Raw genomic sequence first — 18,238 nt, forward strand, 5'->3', positions numbered from 1 at the left:
TGGCTGCTAGGACGTTTCTGGGCACCACACGAGATTTACCTGCGAGCAAATCAGATTCCCGACTCCAAAAAAAATATCTCCTCAGTTCAAAAGTCAATGTGTCAGCAGAAGGAGCGGGCTCACTCAGCTGATCAAGATTGGTAGATAATAATGTATGACAAATTTCCTGGATATACAGTACAAACAGAAAATCAGTGGACCCTAGAAGCTTACAATCGTGTGCTATAAATCTGATGTTTGCACTCCAGAGTACTAGAAATAACTCAAGAAAGAGATTGATGTGCAAATGACATATATCTGGATCTAAAAAATGGTTTATGGTTATGTTCCACACAAAAGACTGTTCTGGAAACTGAAAGATATAGGAGATTTGAAAGGGAAAGTAAAGAACTGAATGGGAGACTGTTTGGAGGGAAGAGAAATGAGAACTGTGATGAGAAGAAAAATCAAATTGGAAAAGAGTGACGAGTGGAGTGCCACAGGACTCAGTGATGGTGCTATCCATGTATATATATATATATATATATATATATATATATATTTATATATATATATATATATATATATATATATATATATATATATATATATAAATATATATATATATATATAATATGATAATCCAGAAGGAATAATCAGCTACATGAGTCTTTTTGCATATGATGGGGAGGCATATGGGGAGGCGGTGGCTGAACGGATAGCGAGACAGCCCCGCGTTCAGGAGGACGCAAGTTCAATCCCCGACCGGTGCCACAAAGCTGGGATTTTTCAGCCGCCGCCGAGTGGCTTAAAACTACCCACATGCTGTCCAGAAGATCACCTATCAACCCGGACTCTAGATTCTAGGATTAAAGATGAGCTCCGGAAGGGCAGCATGAGCCAATGCAAGATGGCGCCACTATAAACACTCGCCTGCGCCAGAACGAGCTGGGGCGACCATTAGGGCCCACCGGGAAGAAGCCTTGGATCGACCATCAGGATCCACCGGGTAGAAGCCTACCGGCGCAATAGGCCAAGACGTAAAAAAAAAAAAAAAAAATGATGAAAAATTATTGAGGAAAAAAAAAACATGAGGATTTTGAGAGGTTGCAGAAGGGCATTGACAAGGCATATGAATGGACTAAAATCTGGGAAATGGAATTCAATGCAAAGAACTGCCCTGCTTTGCAAATTGGGAGAAGTGAAATGCGACCCATATACACATATAAAATGGTGAATGGAGAGAGAAAAGGAGGAAAAAGTTCTGGGGATGGCAATTAAGCATGACTTGTCACCAGAAAGGCAATACACAACACATCTTGAGAAACATGCATGTTATGGAACATTAAAATTGCATTTCACTACCTGGATGAAGATATGATGAAGATAACAACCACAATGATTAGAAAAAAACTAGGATATGCATTAGTTGTGTGATCTCCTCACAAGAAAAAGAGAATGAACAAACTGGAAAGAATAAAGGAGTAGCCCCCAAGATGATGCCAGAACTGGAGGACTCATGAAGAAAGGTTAAAAGAAATGCAACTGTTAGGAATGGAACAACGAAGTGAGACGTGACCTAATTACAGTATATAAACTCATGAATGACCTGGAAAAATCAGGTAATCAAGGCCTGTTACTGAGAAGGGGCAGTGTCAAAAGAGAGTTAAAAAGTCATAAAACCTCTCTCCACAGAACGGAACGAACTGAAAGAAGTGGTTGAGGCAAAGAGTGTACGGATCTTGAAGGTAAAACTGGACAAATATAGATATGGGGACAGAACCACACGTGTGCATGCCCTGCATACTACAACTAGGTAATTACACACACACACACACACACACACACACACACACACACACACAGAAGCACACATGTAACAATTGTGTGTGCTTCATACATGTCTAGTAACCGTACGATACACACCAAGACCGCCTCTCCTCTCAACCCTAGCTGGCTGTCCCTCTGCTGAGCGGTGCTACAAAACAATGATGTTACACAACGAAAGGCTGTCCGTTCCATACAAACTTTTGTTCATACATAGGAGCTGTGAATGAAAGTGGCTCTGGTAAATAATTGATCTTCACTAAAAGTTCACATGACAACATTTTAAACTTTGTTGAGACACTCGTTTGTCCCTACAGGAAGATGGGAGGAGGCTCGCTGACGAGAACAAAACATTTGAAGGGGAAACATACACGTTCTCTGGCCTGACACCAGGCACGATGTACACGTTCTCTGACATAAAAGCGAACACGATGTACACGTTCTCTGGCCTGACACCGAACACAAGTTACCACGTCCAGGCGCTGGTGAAGGTGACGGTGGGCGGCAAGACCTGCACGGCTGACGGGGAGGAGGTGAAGGCCATGAACTTCACCACTATTTGTCCAGGTAAAGAGAGAGAGAGAGAGAGAGAGAGAGAGAGAGAGAGAGAGAGAGAGAGAGAGAGAGAGTGTGTGTGTGTGTGTGTGTGTGTGTGTGTGTGTGTGTGTGTGTGTGTAAGTCACCTCTTGGTCTGCTGGGGGTCTCTCTCTAGACAGCCAGCCGTTCCCCTACGGAAGAGCACAGAGCTCATTGTACCGATCTTTGGGTAGGACTGAGACCACTCACACACAACACACCGCGACAACGAGGTCACAACTCCTTGCCTGACGTCGCGTACCTACTCACTGCTAGGTGAACAGGGGCTACACGTGAAAGAAGATGAACCCAACTTATCTTCACCCGGCTAGGGAATCGAACCCTGGTCCTTCTAGTAGTGAATCAGACGCTCTATCCACTGAGCTACCGGGCCGTGTGTGTGTGTGTGTGTGTGTGTGTGTGTGTGTGTGTGTGTGTGTGTGTGTTGCCCTCCGTGTTCCTCTGGCCGCTAAATAAGCCCCTGCCTACTAACTGGTAAAGGTAATTCGGTAATGGTTTGAGAGATGGCGTCGAGCATAGTAACCATCAGCCCCATAAGAAAATTGCCTGGGCGGGCACCTCGGGCACCCGTTTTGCAAGTTACTGCTGTGTATGTCCCTACACTATCAAAGACAGACCCACGACGTGCAATCAGTGCAATCAGGAGGAGTGCCCCAACATCGTGTGCACTACATTCCACACCGGCGATTCTTTCTCCTGCACCCTCACAAGCCAGCATTGAGGGACGCCTGGGGCATTACGAGGCCTATGGTGCGTGAACCAGTTGCTGATCCAGCAACACCCTCCTCCCGTCACCGGTCGACCACAACCCATGACAAGGACCAGGAAATCAGGGATGATCTGATCACCTCCCCACCTGAAAAATTGGTGGACATAATATTAAGTCTTCGGGAGGAGAACGCTGCGCTGAAAGCAGAAAGCAGGGAATTCTAGCGACAGAAGGACAGTGCCCTCTGTGGTAGAATCTTCCTCGCACACGCCCTGTCTGCCCTTGACGGCCTAGCTTAGTGCAGATTCCCCTGTGATCACTCGGTCAACGAGTGCTCTGATGGCAAGATCGACTCTGGAGCGAGTGTGCTCCACTGACACGGAGTGTAATCGGTGGTGGATATCAGGGAAACCGCAGCCACTGAAAAAAGCGTCACACGTCCCAGACATTAGCGGAAACAGTGAGCACATCACCACCTCCCCTCGACCCTCCAATACCACCTTACGGCCAAGAGCCACCACAGCTCCTGCCTCGTCCACCCATACCGGTACCAGTACTAACATGATCATGATTCCCACTCTTACCGTCAACCCCACCAACACTTTCAACAGCCCGTTACCGTCACCCAAAGCCCGGCTGTACCCCTTAGCACCGGCACCGCTAAGGCAAAGGCAAAGCAAATAAAAACACTCAGGGTCAAATATTTAAACAAGGCAACAGCAACGCCATCCCATGAAGGAAACTTGACCGTAACAGTTCATATCACAACAGCACCAGCAACCATAACAAAAACAACATCAGCAATAATAACAACTTCAGAAGGGGAAGCTGGACGCCCGACCCTCCCCACTCTGGGAGGTGTCTCCTGCGTGGCCACACACGGGGTTATTGCACCATTATAGTAGGAAGCAGAGAGTGCAAATCAATGGTAAAAAATCTGAACGGGGCAGTGTTACGAGTGGAGTCCCTCAAGGGTCAAGGGTCGGTGCTGGGTCCTCTGCTTTTTATTATTCACATCAATGACTCGTACACAGGAGTTAGTAGTGATGTCAATAAGTTCGCAGATGATACCAAGATCGGTAGAGTAATCCAATCAGACAGCGACGCTACCGTTCTCCAGGATGAGCTTGACAGACTATATGATTGGGCGGGGAAGTGGCAGATGTAATTCAATGTCGTGAAGTGTAGCATTCTGAGTGTAGGCAGGAATAACCCCTCACACAATTACTCCTTAAATGACACTCCTCTAAGCAGGTCTGGGCGTGAGAGAGACTTAGGAGTCCTAGTGAGCGCTGACCTCCGTCCTAGGGCTCAATGCATTCAGGCTAAAAATCGGGCCAACAGAGTACTGGATTTCATCTCAAGGAGCGTAAGCAATAGGAGCGCTGAAGTCATCATCACTAATTAGACCTCATCTCGATTATGCAGTTCAGTTCTGGTCCCCCTACTATAGAATGGATATCAAGATGTTAGAATCTGTACAGAGGAGGATGACAAAGATGATTCAGGGGGTGAGAAACTTGCCTTATGAAAACAGGCTGAAGCATTTAAATCTACACTCTCTAGAAAGGCGAAGATTGCGAGGAGACTTGATCGAAGTCTATAAATGGATGAAGGGCTTTAATAAAGGGGATGTCAATAAGATTTTGAGAGTAAAAGAGCCAGGTAGGACGCGTGGCAATGGTTTTAAGTTAGACAAATTCAGATTCAACAAAGACATAGGCAAGAATTGGTTCACCAATAGAATGGTGGACGAATGGAAGAGGCTTGGGAGCCATGTTGTGGGTGCCAATACCATAGATGCATTCAAGAAGAGGTTAGATAAAGCCATGGATAGTGAGGTAAGGTGGGGTTGAGTGTATAGAAGCTGCCTTGTATAGGCCAACCGGCCTCTTGCAGACGTTCTTGTGTTCTTATGTTCTTCTTATGATTTCTGCGGGAAGAGAGGACACCACGCCGACAAATGCCGCACACGACAGGCTGAGGAGAGGAGGAGCCTGCAGTGTGATTATCATCTGCGGCGGGGACACGTGGAAGACAACTGTCTATCCGCGTTGCAGAGATCAGACAGGAACGCCGCCTACGGACCCTTCTGTCTGAGAGACTGGCGCCCCTCACACCACCTCTAACCATCGTCCACCACCAAACCCACCCCGCCCAGCAGCCCTGGATCCCCCCTAGTGTCATTGCCTCCCCACATCGGCTCTAAGCTGAGACATGGCACCCCGTAGCCTTAGGATTCTGTCTGCCAATGTCCGTGGCTTCAGAACATACGTCGGGGAAGTCACCCACGCTGTCCTCATGAACCGAGCTGACATCGTGGTGGCAGTTGAGACGTTCCTAAACGACGACTGTGTCACGACATGTAACATAATTCCTGGGGACTGCCGTTGGATAAGGCAGGATCGCTCTGCCGGGAGGGCTGGTGGCGTTATACTGTGCCATCGGGAGGACTTGCAGCTGCAGATGTTGTCAGTTCCTGCCCCCGAGGAGATGGAGGTCATGTTCTGCCGCCTTCTCCTCGCTGACAGCACTACTGTTCTGTTGTGTGCCCTCTACCGACCACAGTGGCAGGGAAGCGCGCCCCTCACCTTCCTCACCGACCAGCTGAAGACTATCATGGCCACCAATGGATTCCAAAACATCCTGATAGTGGGGGATTCAAACTAGCACCTGGTGGATAGGGCCTTCACGGTGCTGACAGTGGTCCATGGACTCACAAACCATGGAAGGTTCGTCACACACACCCAAGGAGCCTCACTGGACCTTGTTCTCTTCGACCTCCCTGGTGATTCAGTGGTGTGCTCCCAGCTACAACGAGTAGGCAGCTCAGACCACAACGCTGTTCTCAGTGAGCTTGGGCTGAATCCCGCCCAGAAGGAAGGGAGCCAACGGGTAATTTGGCTGTGGGACAAAGCCGATTGGGGAGCCATCAAGTGGGTCCTCGCTGGCATCGATTGGGAGGCCACAATGAACAGGGACGTGGACCATAATGTGGCAACCCTCACCACCGCCCTCCTGTCTGTCCAGGCTCAACATGTCCCCCACAAACATACCGGGTCGAGCCACGAGACCAGCCGTGGTTCGGCTACCTGGATGTTATTACCTGTATGTACCTGTATTCATTCTCTGCTGCCTCCTGGCAGCAGATAATAATATAGGGCCTGGACTTGCCTCAAGCGCCACCCCAGAAGACAAAACAAGGCCCTGCATCGTGGTGCTTGCAAGGCCATGACGAAGACTACTGCATGGGCGAGGGGCAGGTGGGAGTCCGACCTACGGAGGAAACTCTCACAACCAAGTCGACCCCCAACAGTGGTCCTTAGTTAGGCAGCGGCAGGGGACAGTCACCTAGAATAGAGTCCCACCACTCCACACCGCAGTTGGTGGCCTGGCGATTACAAATCAGGCCAAGACCGACTTCCTAGCTGATCATTTCAACAGCAAGATGGCTACGGACGAGCCGGAGAGACAGCCCCCCCCCCCGCCACACTCGCCTGTGTCTTCTGACCCTGGGCAGTCTTGTTGTCACTGAGGGTGATATAAGAAGACACCTGAGATGCGTCAACACAAAGAAGGCGCCAGGTGCTGAATTCAGAAAGATTTCGCAAGTTACAGATTTGTTAGCCCTCGTATAGGTAACGTACGCTACCGCTACTGAGCGAGTTATGTGTGGATACAGAAAGGTTTCTGCAAGAAGTTAGGATCACGTTGATTGGCCAGAATCTTCGTAGCCAGGTATGACGTCATAAGACTCGCCAGCGAATCACTAGCGTGTTTTCAGAACCGTCAGCCAATCGTAAGGCAGCCGCCTTCAGCTGTGGGTTTAACACAACCCGTTCTCTTTTCCCATTTTCTTACTTTTTCCATTTTCAAGGTCAACTATACTAAATCGTAATCTGGGAACATTTCATTGTTTGCTTCACATATATAGTCTGTCTGTCGGCTCCTAATTCATGTGCTGTCACCCGACAAAGGCCCATAGTCCCTCCATGGAGGGACAAATCTAGAGATGAATGGATGAATGGATGAGGAGGAGGTAGGAAGATGAATAAAGAGAAAGGAAGGAAGAGTAAAAGGGAGGAGGGAGGTATGGCGGTCCCCCGGGCGTCGGTGTTGCTCGGAAAACATATAGTACCGTCCATACTTCTCATGCCTCTCAAATGTGTATATCTCGTTTCCAACACTAATATGCCAGCAAATGCTATATTCAGCTATATTCGTCCATTTCTTTGTTGAAATAAGTATTAATAATAACGCTATCAACGCAAATCGAATGCATTTAATAAGTTACGTGACCTACCGGGACATCTGTAAGTTATCGGACACTTTACAGATCCAACGTACATTACAAAACCTTTCTGGATCCACCGGTAGCGTACAATGTTACGTAAGCTGACTTACATAATTGTAACTCGTTTCTGAATTCAGCTCCAGGTCCAGATGTCGTGAGCCCTTCCTGCTGAAGCACTGTATGGAGGACCTGTCAAAGCCTTTCTTACTCATCTTTCAGCATTGCCTCAGCACCAGAACCTGGCCTACTGCATGGAAGGAGGCCAGAGTCACGCCTGTCCACAAAAAAAATAACAAAGCGGACCCCTCTAACTACCGTTCCATATCACTTCTGTCGGTTGTCAGCAAAATACTTGAAAGAGTAATTGCTGAAAAGCTGACGTTCCACCTAGAGGAACACCACCATCTATCCCCAAGCCAATACGGGTTCAGGAAGTGACGATCAGCGTCGGACCTGCTCCTCCTCCTCTCCAAATCATGGCACGACGCCCTAGACTCTGGCCGGCCCTCACTCGTCATTGCACTGGGTATAGCTGGGGCGTTCGATCGGGTGTGGCACAGAGGACTCCTTATCAAATTCGAACAGCTCGGCATCTCTGGGCGACTGCTGGAGTTCTCGAGCTACCTACAGAGATGGAGTCTTAGGGTTGTGGTGAGTGGCTGCACCTCGGCCACCTACCCTGTTGAGGCATCAGTTCCACAAGGTTCAATCTTGGGCCCCATCCTATGGAACATCTACTTTAATGACCTACTCCAAAGACTCTCTGTGGCATTGGCTTATGCCGACGACTGCACTCATTCCCACAGCTACGCAAGGGAGGAGGCTGTGAATGCCGTAGATGTCATTAATCGACAACTTGATGACACCATGACATGGGGTAGACGGTGGCAGGTCGAGTTTGCTGCTGGAGAGACCCAGGCCATCTCCATATCACGGTCGCGGGAGGACAGGAGGCTGCTTGAAGGCCAGCTGAGGTTTGGAAAAGACACCCTTGCCATTAAGGACTACATCAACATTCTGGGGGTAGAGGTCGACTTCCAACTCAGCTTCGCCCGCCACCGGCAGAGTGTGGCGCAGAAAGCTTCCCTACGAGTGATACTGCTGCGCCAAGTAAGACACCTACTCGACGCTGACAGTCTCATGAAGCTCTACAAGGCGCAAGTGAGGTATGTCACGGAGTATAGCCCTCTCACCTGGATAATTAGTGCCCAATGCCATCTCTCCCTGCTGGGTAAGGTTCAGCGGCTAACTGAAAGCCTCATAAACGGCGTCAGTGGCCATCCTCGGCAGCAGGCACAACAACCTCAACGACGGGAGCAGAGGCGATAACAGAAGCAGCACCACCAGCAGCGCGACACTCCTCACAACCAGCTGGACAGCCTGGAGCACCGAAGGCGAGTCGGTGCTCTCACAATGCCGCACAAGGCACAGGTACACTATACACCACACCTCGCGACTCTTCGGGTCCCGTGGATGAGGATAGAGCTCACTACGAGAGCGGTAGTGTCTGACCTTCTCTTCGAGATTCCAAGGACACACACCGCGAAGTGTCAAAGGGCTTTAACGTGTGCCACGGCAGAGCTGTGGAACATTTTTACGAGCTGCGTGAACGTGAGAATTCTGTCCACAAATCGGGTCAAATGCCCATGCCTGGCTGAGGACACGCCCACCGGAAGTGTCCTCAGCACATTGACAGTGTTCTTGAAGCGCCAGCCTGACAGTGACAGTACCTAGTGCACATTCATAGTGACAGTGTGATAATGACAGTGACCGTGGGAAGCTTCAAGATAGATGCCTCAGGAAAGAGAGCATTTTTAGTTCAAAACACATACCCCCATAGAAACCCAGAATGTATATACTCCCATGTTTAGAGAGAGAGAGAGAGAGAGAGAGAGAGAGAGAGAGAGAGAGAGAGAGAGAGAGAGAGAGAGAGAGAGAGAGAGAAAAAAAACTTTCTCTACACACAGTGCCGCCGGAGCCTGAAGGACTGTCATCCACCAGTAACTCCAGCAGCAGTATTAGTGTTAATTGGACGGTGAGTCAGCAGATGGCGCGAGTTAGCAGTGTGATTCAGCAGATGGTGTGAGTCTGCCGATGGTGTGACAGCAGGTGGTGTAAGTTAGCAGTGTGATTCAGCATTTAGTGTGAGTTAGCAGTGTGAGTCAGCAGGTGGTGTTAGTTTACCAATGGTATGACAGCAGGTGGTGTGAGACAGGGGTTGGTTTGACAGCAGGTGGTGTGAGTCAGCCGTGTTATTCAGCAGGTGGTGTGAGTCGGGGGTGGTGTGATAGCAGGTGGCGTGACTCAGCAAGTGGGGTGTGAGCCAGAGGGTGGTGTGACATCAGGTGGTGTGAATCAGGGGGTGGTGTGACAGAAGATGGTGTGAATCAAGGGGTGATGTGACAGCAGGTGGTGTGAGTCAGGGGGTGGTGTGACAGAAGATGGTGTAAGTCAGGGGGTGGTGTGACAGCAGGTGGTGTGAGTCAGGGGGTGGTGTGACAGCAGGTGGTGTGAGTCAGGGGGTGGTGTGACAGCAGGTGGTGTGAGTTAGGGGGTGGTGTGACATAAGGTGGTGTGAATCAGGGTGGTGGTGTGACATAAGGTGGTGTGAATCAGGGGGGTGGTGTGACAGCAGGTGGCGTGAGTCAGCTGGCTGTGTACACAGCAGGCGGCCTGGGTCGGTGTTATGCCGGAAGGAGCGGAGGGTTGAGGTGGAAGGTCCAGGTTATTGGTCACGTGAATACATAATAGTTTACAAGGATATGAGTTTTAAGATTTATTACAATTAATTACTTTGCAAACGTTAACAGCGATAATAAATGCAGGGATGTACCTGGAATGGTCACAAAAAGCCGACACGATCACGCAAACATTACTGACCATAAGAGGTGATATCACAGACAGGGCTCAAGGCATTAAGTTACAACAGCAAACATTGTGCAATTTGTTCACGGAGACACTTAGTCTTGATCTTGGTTCGGGAAGTAGTCACTCCGTTCGGTAGTAAGTACTACAACCTTTGTAACGGCTCACTTCCTCAGGACAAACAGCCTGAAAACAAAATGAACTGACTATGCTGAAAGAGTCCGTAGTGACGCGAGCGGGGACATTTACAGGAGTCCACCCTATCCAGTGTGCACCGCCTAGGCACTCTCCAGGAATTATTTTACCCCCTCTGTTGTCCTTCTGGTCCCTGCCTGCAGCGTACTCAAACCTAGCAAGAGTTCCATCGCCCTTTTTAACATTCCCTTCAAGCATTCCGTTCCTCTCTCCTGTATTATTATTTCCACCATGCTTCGCCTCTCTCTTTCACACCCAGGACACTCAACTAACATATGTTCTATCTTCTCGTCGACCCCCCTTCACACATACGGCATACCTAGCTTGCTTCCCCCAGTGGCCCACCCAAACATCCTACTATTCACCTCTAAGGATTTGGTCCTGACCTTGAAGAACAACACACTCCCCAGGCTACCGTCGTGGAAACCCGAACACAAAGCTTAAATATTGACATGAATAACTATAAAGTACCACAACACTGGAAAACATCTGGAACAGTTATGATAGCAAAAAAAAAAAAAAAAAGTCAAAGAACACACTAACAACCACAAGCTACAATCTCACAATAAGCTTAAGAAGGGAAAATTACTACAGAACATCCGATCAATGAGATAAATAAATGTTTTGCCGGCAGGATTTACAGAAGGGAGATTATAAAATAATTATTTTAAGATACTGCATAGAAAACAGCAAACAGATAAAGCAGGAATTGATAATCACAGCGATAGATTTTGAAAAAGCCTTCGATTCAGTAAATAGAAAGTCCTTGATAAAAGTATTGAAAAAAGTTAAATGTAATTCCTTGATCACTGACGACATAGCAAGTCTGTACACGGGTGATATAACAGAGCTCTGCGTGGACCTAAGAAAAGTAGGCGAGGTGGCGGTAACCGGCGGCAGAAGGCAAGGCTGTGCAGGACCCCCACTGCTCTTTGTGCTGCCGATCAATCAGTCATCAAGCTGATCATTGATAGTCAAATGGGTTTTAAGAAGAGTAATTTTACATCCCAGTATTGTTTTATGCAGATGATGATGATATTGCTGGACATTATAAAACATAACAAAGGGAATCAATGACTAAGAATAATACATGGACAAATGAAGGCATAAGTATAAGAATAAGAAACACGGAAGAATTGAATCACACGGCTGAAGAAGACATCGAGGAGAGAGTAGGGGAAGAAGGTGGAGGATGGGCATGGAGGGAAAAATCAACCTTGAGCACATACTTAAGAAATAAGCATGAAATTAAAGAAGAGACTATATAATTATGACAACTCATTCAGATCTAAATCAATGTTCCGGTTCAGAACTACCTCACTACAACTACACTGGAGGAAAAGGTTCACAGGAAGAAAAAAAATGTGCTGTGTGTCGTCGAGAGCAGCAGGAAACACTGACACACTTCATGCCCCAGTGCGATGGACTGAGAGAAGTGCGTGGAAATTATAACACTGAGGAGGATACAACGCTATAAAAATTATCTTATTTACACCAAATTATCCTATTTACTTACTCAAAAAAACAAAGTATATGTGGAAGAACGGCGGAAAATTAAGAAAAGAAGAACTAAATTAGCCGTGAATCAGACTTGAAACCACGATTTTTGTACAGCATAGGAGGTAGCTCACGGGCAAAAAAAAAAAGGAAACAATGAAAAAAAGCCCGCAAATCACTGCTCCTATAAAATAGGTAAGAGGAGTGGCCAAAAGAGAGGTAAATTTCGGGAGGAGAGTTGTCCTGATACTCTCCTCTTGAAAGAGTTTACGTCACAGGCAGGAGGAACTACAGATGAAGGAAGATTGTTTCAGAGTTTGCCAGCGTGAGGGATGAAAGAGTTAAGATGTTGGTTAACTGTTGCATAAGGGATTTGGACTGTATAGGGATGAGCTTGAGTAGAAAATCGTGTGCAGCGGGGCCGCGGGAGTGGGAAGGCATGCTGTTGGAGAGTTTAGAAGACCAGTCAGCGTGAAAATATCGATAGAACTGATGGAGTGCCTCCTATTGTCCTTAGAAACTGTGCTTCCGTGCTGACACCCTGCCTGGACAATCTTTTTCGCCTCTGCCTGTGAACTTATACATTTTCCTCCTGCTGGAAGTACGCCTTCATACAGTCTATGCCTTTAGAAGGGTGAACGTTCCAATCCCTCAAGCTGCCGCCCTATAGCTTTACTTTCATGTATATTTAAAGCTTTTAAATCAATCCTTAACCAGAAGATTCGAATGCATCTTTTCACTTCGGACCTTTTTTTCTGATCGCCAGTATGGGTTCCCCAAGGGGCGTTCTACTGGCGATCTTCTTGCTCTCTTAACTTTTTCTTGGCCATCCTCTCTTAGCCGTTTCGGTAAAACTTTCTCAGTTGCGCTAGGCATATCGAATGCTTTCGATAGAGTCTGGCACAACTCTTTCCTTTCTAAACTGCCCTCATACGGACTCCATCCTTCTCTCTGTTCCTTTATCACCAGTTTCCTCTCCGGCCGTTTTATCCCTGCTGTGGTAGAAGGTCACTGTTCCTCCCCTAAACCTATCAACAGTAGTGTCCCACAGGGCTCTGTCCTATCACACACTCCTTTCCTGTTATTCATCAATGATCTTCTTTCCATAACAAACTGTCTTATTCACTCATACGCTGACGATTCCACTCTGCATTATTCAACTTCTTTTAACAGAAGAACCTCTCATGAAGAATTGCAAGACTCCAGACTGGAGGCTGCAGAACGCTTAACGTCAGACTTTGCTATCATTTCTAATTTGGGTAAAAAAAACTGTGTGTCATTCAATGTCCTTCAATCATCCAAACATCTATCCTCTATTCTTCGACAACACTTAGCTATCACCTTCTTCAACACTAAACATCCTCGGTCTATCCTTAGTTCAAAATCTCAAATGGAAACCACATCTCGTCTCTCATTAAATCAGCTTCCTCGAGATTGGTTGTTCTGTATCGTCTCCGCCAGTTCTTTTCCCCCGCACTTATGCTTTCCGTATGCCTTGTCCACCCTCGTATGGAGTATGCATCTCACGTGTGGGAGAGCTCCGCTCACACAACTTTCTTGGACAGAGGAGAGAAGCATAATTCAATTCATGACTCACAGCATGGGTTCACGAAGGGTAGGTCTTGTCTTATTAACCTGTTGTCCTTCTACACTAAAGTAATCGAGGCGGTTGACATAGATGAAAACTATAACATATTGTATCTAGATTTAAGTCAGGCGTTCGACAAAGTCCCTTATCACCGGCTATTACTAAAATTACAGTTTCATGGCGTACATGGGAAAGTTTTAAGCTGGATTAGGGCGTGGCTTAGTGGTAGGAAGCAGAGAGTGCAAATCAATGGTAAACAATCTGAATGTGGCAGTGTTACGAGTGGAATAGCACAAGGGTCGGTGCTGGGTCCGCTGCTTTTTATTATTTACATCAATGACTTGGACACAGGAATTAGTAGTGATGTCAGTAAGTTCGCAGATGATACCAAGATCAATAGTGTAATCCAGTCAGATAGGGACGCTAGCGTTCTCCAGGATGAGCTTGACAGACTATATGATTGGGCGGGGAAGTGGCAGATGGAATTCAATGTCGGGAAGTGTAGCATTCTGAGTGTAGGTAGGAATAACCCCTCACACAATTAATCCTTAAATGACACTCCTCTAAGCAGGTCTGGGTGTGAGAGAGACTTAGTCTTAGTGAGCGCTGTCCTCCGTCCTAGGGCTCAATGCATTCAGACTAAAAATTGTGCAAACAGGGTACTGGGTTTCATCTCATGGAGCGTAAGCAATAGGAGCGCTGAAGTCATCATCACTAATTAGACCTCATCTCGATTATGCAGTTCAGTTCTGGTCCCCCTACTATAGAATGGATATCAAGATGTTAGAATCTGTACAGAGGAGGATGACAAAGATGATTCAGGGGGTGAGAAACTTGCCTTATGAAAACAGGCTGAAGCATTTAAATCTACACTCTCTAGAAAGGCGAAGATTGCGAGGAGACTTGATCGAAGTCTATAAATGGATGAAGGGCTTTAATAAAGGGGATGTCAATAAGATTTTGGTAGTAAAAGAGCGAAGTAGGACACGTAACAATGGTTTTAAGATATACAATTTCAGATTCAGCAAAGACATAGGCAAGAACTGGTTCACCAATAGAGTGGTAGATTAATGGAACAGACTTGGCAGCCATGTTGTGGGTGCCAGTACCATAAATACATTCAAGAAGAGGTTAGATAATGTCATGGACAGTAAGGTAATGTGGGGTTAAGAGTACAGGAGCTGCCTTGTATAGGCCAACCGGCCTCTTGCAGACTCCTTACGTTCTTGTGTTTTTATGTTCTTATGTCTCATCAGCTCCCCTCCTCTTACTACTGACAGCTTTATACCCCTTAAATTCCGCCGCCATGTTGCATCGCTTTCTATCTTCTATCGATATTTTCATGCTGACTGCTCTTCTGAACTTGCTAACTGCATGCCTTCCCCCCCCCCACCCTTCCGCGGCCCCGCTGCACACGTCTTTCTACTTAAGTTCATCCCTTTACTGTCCAAACCCCTTATGCAAGAGTTAACCAGCATCTCCATTCTTTCATCCTCTTCACTGGTAGGTTCTGGAACAGCCTTCCTTCGTCCGTATTTACCCCTGCCTATGACCTGACCTATTTCAAGAAGTGTGTATCAAGACACCTCTCTATCCGAAACTGATCTCTCTTTTGGCTACTCTATACTTTTAGCTATAGGGAGCAACATTTAGCGTGCTTTTTTTTTACATTTTCTTTTTGTTGCCCTTGAATTGCTCTCTGTGCTGTAAAAAAAAGAAGATAGAAAGGGAGGCAACATGGCGGTGGAATTCAAGAGGTAGAAGACTATCAGTAAGAGTAGAGGAGTTGATTAGCCGAAGAGCCGTAGACTCTACTTTGTCCAAGACAACTGTGTGTGTGGAGCCCACCACGTAAGATGTATACTCCATTCGAGGGCGGACAAGACCCATTTATATGAATAGTAACTGCACGAGGGAAAGGAACTGGCGGAGACGATACAGAACGTCCAACCTCGAGGAAGCTGATTTAGTAAGAGAAGAGATGTGAAGTTTCCTGTTAAGATTTTGCGGTAATGCTGAGATCACACATCTGCGATTTCGCTCTGCGACGGTTGGCGATTTTGAAAATGCACGAAATCGTGGGAACATCGCCATTGTCTTTGCGCGTTTGCCTCTGTTTCAACTCACAGCAACATGGCGAGGGAGGGTCGCTCGCCTATACGCACACGAGGGCGACAGGCGAGGGGACGTCAAGGTGAATCGTGCGTGAATGCGCGCGACTGTACGCAGAGGAGCCCAATTTTGAAAATAAAACCCGTTGCGACGGTTCGCGATGGACGCAGGGCCTGGCGACTATGCGCGACCGCCCCTCGTCTAGCCGCTCGACGTCGCACGCATGGTCGAGCAAACGTCGAGGGCGCGTCGCTGTACGACCCATATAGGCGGGCAACACTATTCGCGCTCTCTCTTCCATCCATCCCCCACACACCACACATTATATATATATATATATATATATATATATATATATATATATATATATATATATATATATATATATATATATATATATATATATATATATATATATATATATATATATATATATATATATATATATATATATATATATATATACACACACACACACACACACACACACACACTAACTAGCTAACTAACCAGAAATTAATCTTGGCACCCTGCATATCCCGACGCTCTAACGCTAAGGTTGTTATTTTGGCTGATCAACCTTATAGGTTTTCAATATGGTAAAATAATCCCCATCTGGCAACGCCAGTTGCTTGTGTCGACTCAAATTTGATATCCGGTTAGTAACGACCACCCAGTGCTTCAAGTAAGTAGTAGCCCGTGCTACCCTCCCTTGCTGTCGCTGATATTGCTTTATTGTTTTTTGCTTCTAATTCAGCAGTTCTTAACCCGGTGGGTCTTTATGGTCGGTCCAAGGCTTCTTCCCGGTGGGGCCTGATGGTCGGCCCAGCCCGTTCTGGCGCAGGCGAGTGTTTATAGTGGCGCCATCTTGTGTTGGCTCATGCTGCCCCCCGAAACTCATCTTTGAGCCTCTCTTTGGAGAGATTATCTAGAGCCCGAGTTAATGGGTGGTCTTCAGGCCAGCATGTGGATAGTCTTAGGCCACTCGGCGGTGACTGAAAAACCTCAGCTGTGCGGCGGCCAGGATTCGAACCCGCATCAATCCTGGAGCTCCTGACCGCGGGGCCGTCACGCTAACCATTCAGCCACCGCCTCCCCTAAATAAATAAATAAATATGTATATATATATATATATATATATATATATATATATATATATATATATATATATATATATATATATATATACACACACACACACACACACACTCACTAACCAGAAATTAATCTTGGCACCCTGCATATCCCGACGCTCTAACGCTAAGGTTATTATTTCGGCTGATCAACCTTATAGGTTTTCAATATGGTAAAATAATCCTCATATGGCAACGCCAGTTGCTTGTGTCGACTCAAATTTGATAGTAGGTTAGCAACAAACACCTAGTGCTTCAAGTAAGTAGTAGCCCGTGCTACCCTCCCTTGATGTCGCTGATATTGCTTTATTGTTTCTTGCTTCTAATTCAGCAGTTCTTAACCTGGGGGTCGTGATCTCCTGGAAACGAAGTAAGTTGTTTTGAGGAATATTGGATTTTATTCGTATGGTGTAAGGTTTTCTGCATGTTATACCGTATCTACAACTTCTGTAATAAATTGTAAGTGGAAAGAGTTTTACAATCTGTAATAACTTGCTAACAAGCTAATGAAGTAGTCAAGAGAAATACATTATTATTTTACTGTGTACTCTAGCTAATAATTTTACTGTGTACACTAGCTTAGAAGTTTGCATTTTGTAAAACCAGGCTATTATTTTGCATTTAGGAATGCTATTCTATTATTTTGCATTCATGAATACTAGGCTATTGTTTAGCAGTTAGGCATACTATTCTATTATTTTGAATTCATGAACACTAGGGTATTATTTTGCATTTATGAATACTATTCTATTATTTTCCATTCATGAATACTGGGCTATTATTTAGCAGTTAGGAATAATATGCTAGTATTATAAATTCATGAATACTAGGGTATTATTTTGCAGGCGGGCAGGGTAGCGGCGTGTGGCAGGACAGTGTGAGTGCGAGCGAGTGGTCGCTCGCCACGGTTTTTCACTTGCTCCCGCTTGCTTGCTGCCATCTCCCTTTCCGAAGCAGCGTCGCTGCCATACGCACGATGTACAAAGTCGCTCGCATGTACGCTCGCATACACCACGACCCCTTGCGTTTGACGAGGGTATGTTAGCGCATACTGCGATGGTCTCTCGCTTAACCGTGCGAATAATCGTGCGATTTGGCCAATATCGCAGACTTTCTGCGAACTTTTTAAACATTTCAAAATGTTCGCGTGACGGGCCGGCACCAGCAAGTCGCGCGAACTTTATCGAGCGAATATTGCGACTAATCGCAGGGACGTCGCCACGATGTCGAGCGTATATACCGATTTCAGAAATTTTCAAAATCGCCAACCGTCGCAGAGCGAAATCGCGGATGTGTGATCCCAGCATAGGCCACGCATGAGGGCTGGTACTGCCATTCCCTTCCATATTCCCCTAACTACCTCATACCAGTTAGCTCATAATTTAGCTACACTTCCTAGTCTTCCTAACCACTGGAAATGGTATGCTGCTTGGTCCTATCAG

General features: G+C 46.6%; 1 protein-coding gene across 7 annotated transcripts in view; it reads left to right on the forward strand.

The window, feature by feature from the left end:
• The window catches only part of LOC126984002 (protein sidekick-1-like), a gene marked incomplete at its 3' end in the record, with an annotated part of 95,324 nt that overhangs the window by 39,201 nt on the left and 37,885 nt on the right, over positions 1-18,238 (forward strand). For 6 of the 7 annotated variants that reach the window (XM_050837300.1, XM_050837307.1, XM_050837345.1 and 3 more), the window contains 2 exon segments: positions 2,124-2,373; positions 9,374-9,441. In XM_050837300.1, the coding sequence (XP_050693257.1) occupies positions 2,124-2,373; positions 9,374-9,441 (318 nt within the window). 7 annotated transcript variants of the gene reach the window in all.

The sequence above is a fragment of the Eriocheir sinensis genome, chromosome 5 (genome assembly GCF_024679095.1).
Source record: "Eriocheir sinensis breed Jianghai 21 chromosome 5, ASM2467909v1, whole genome shotgun sequence".
Classification (NCBI taxonomy): Eukaryota; Metazoa; Arthropoda; class Malacostraca; order Decapoda; family Varunidae; genus Eriocheir; species Eriocheir sinensis.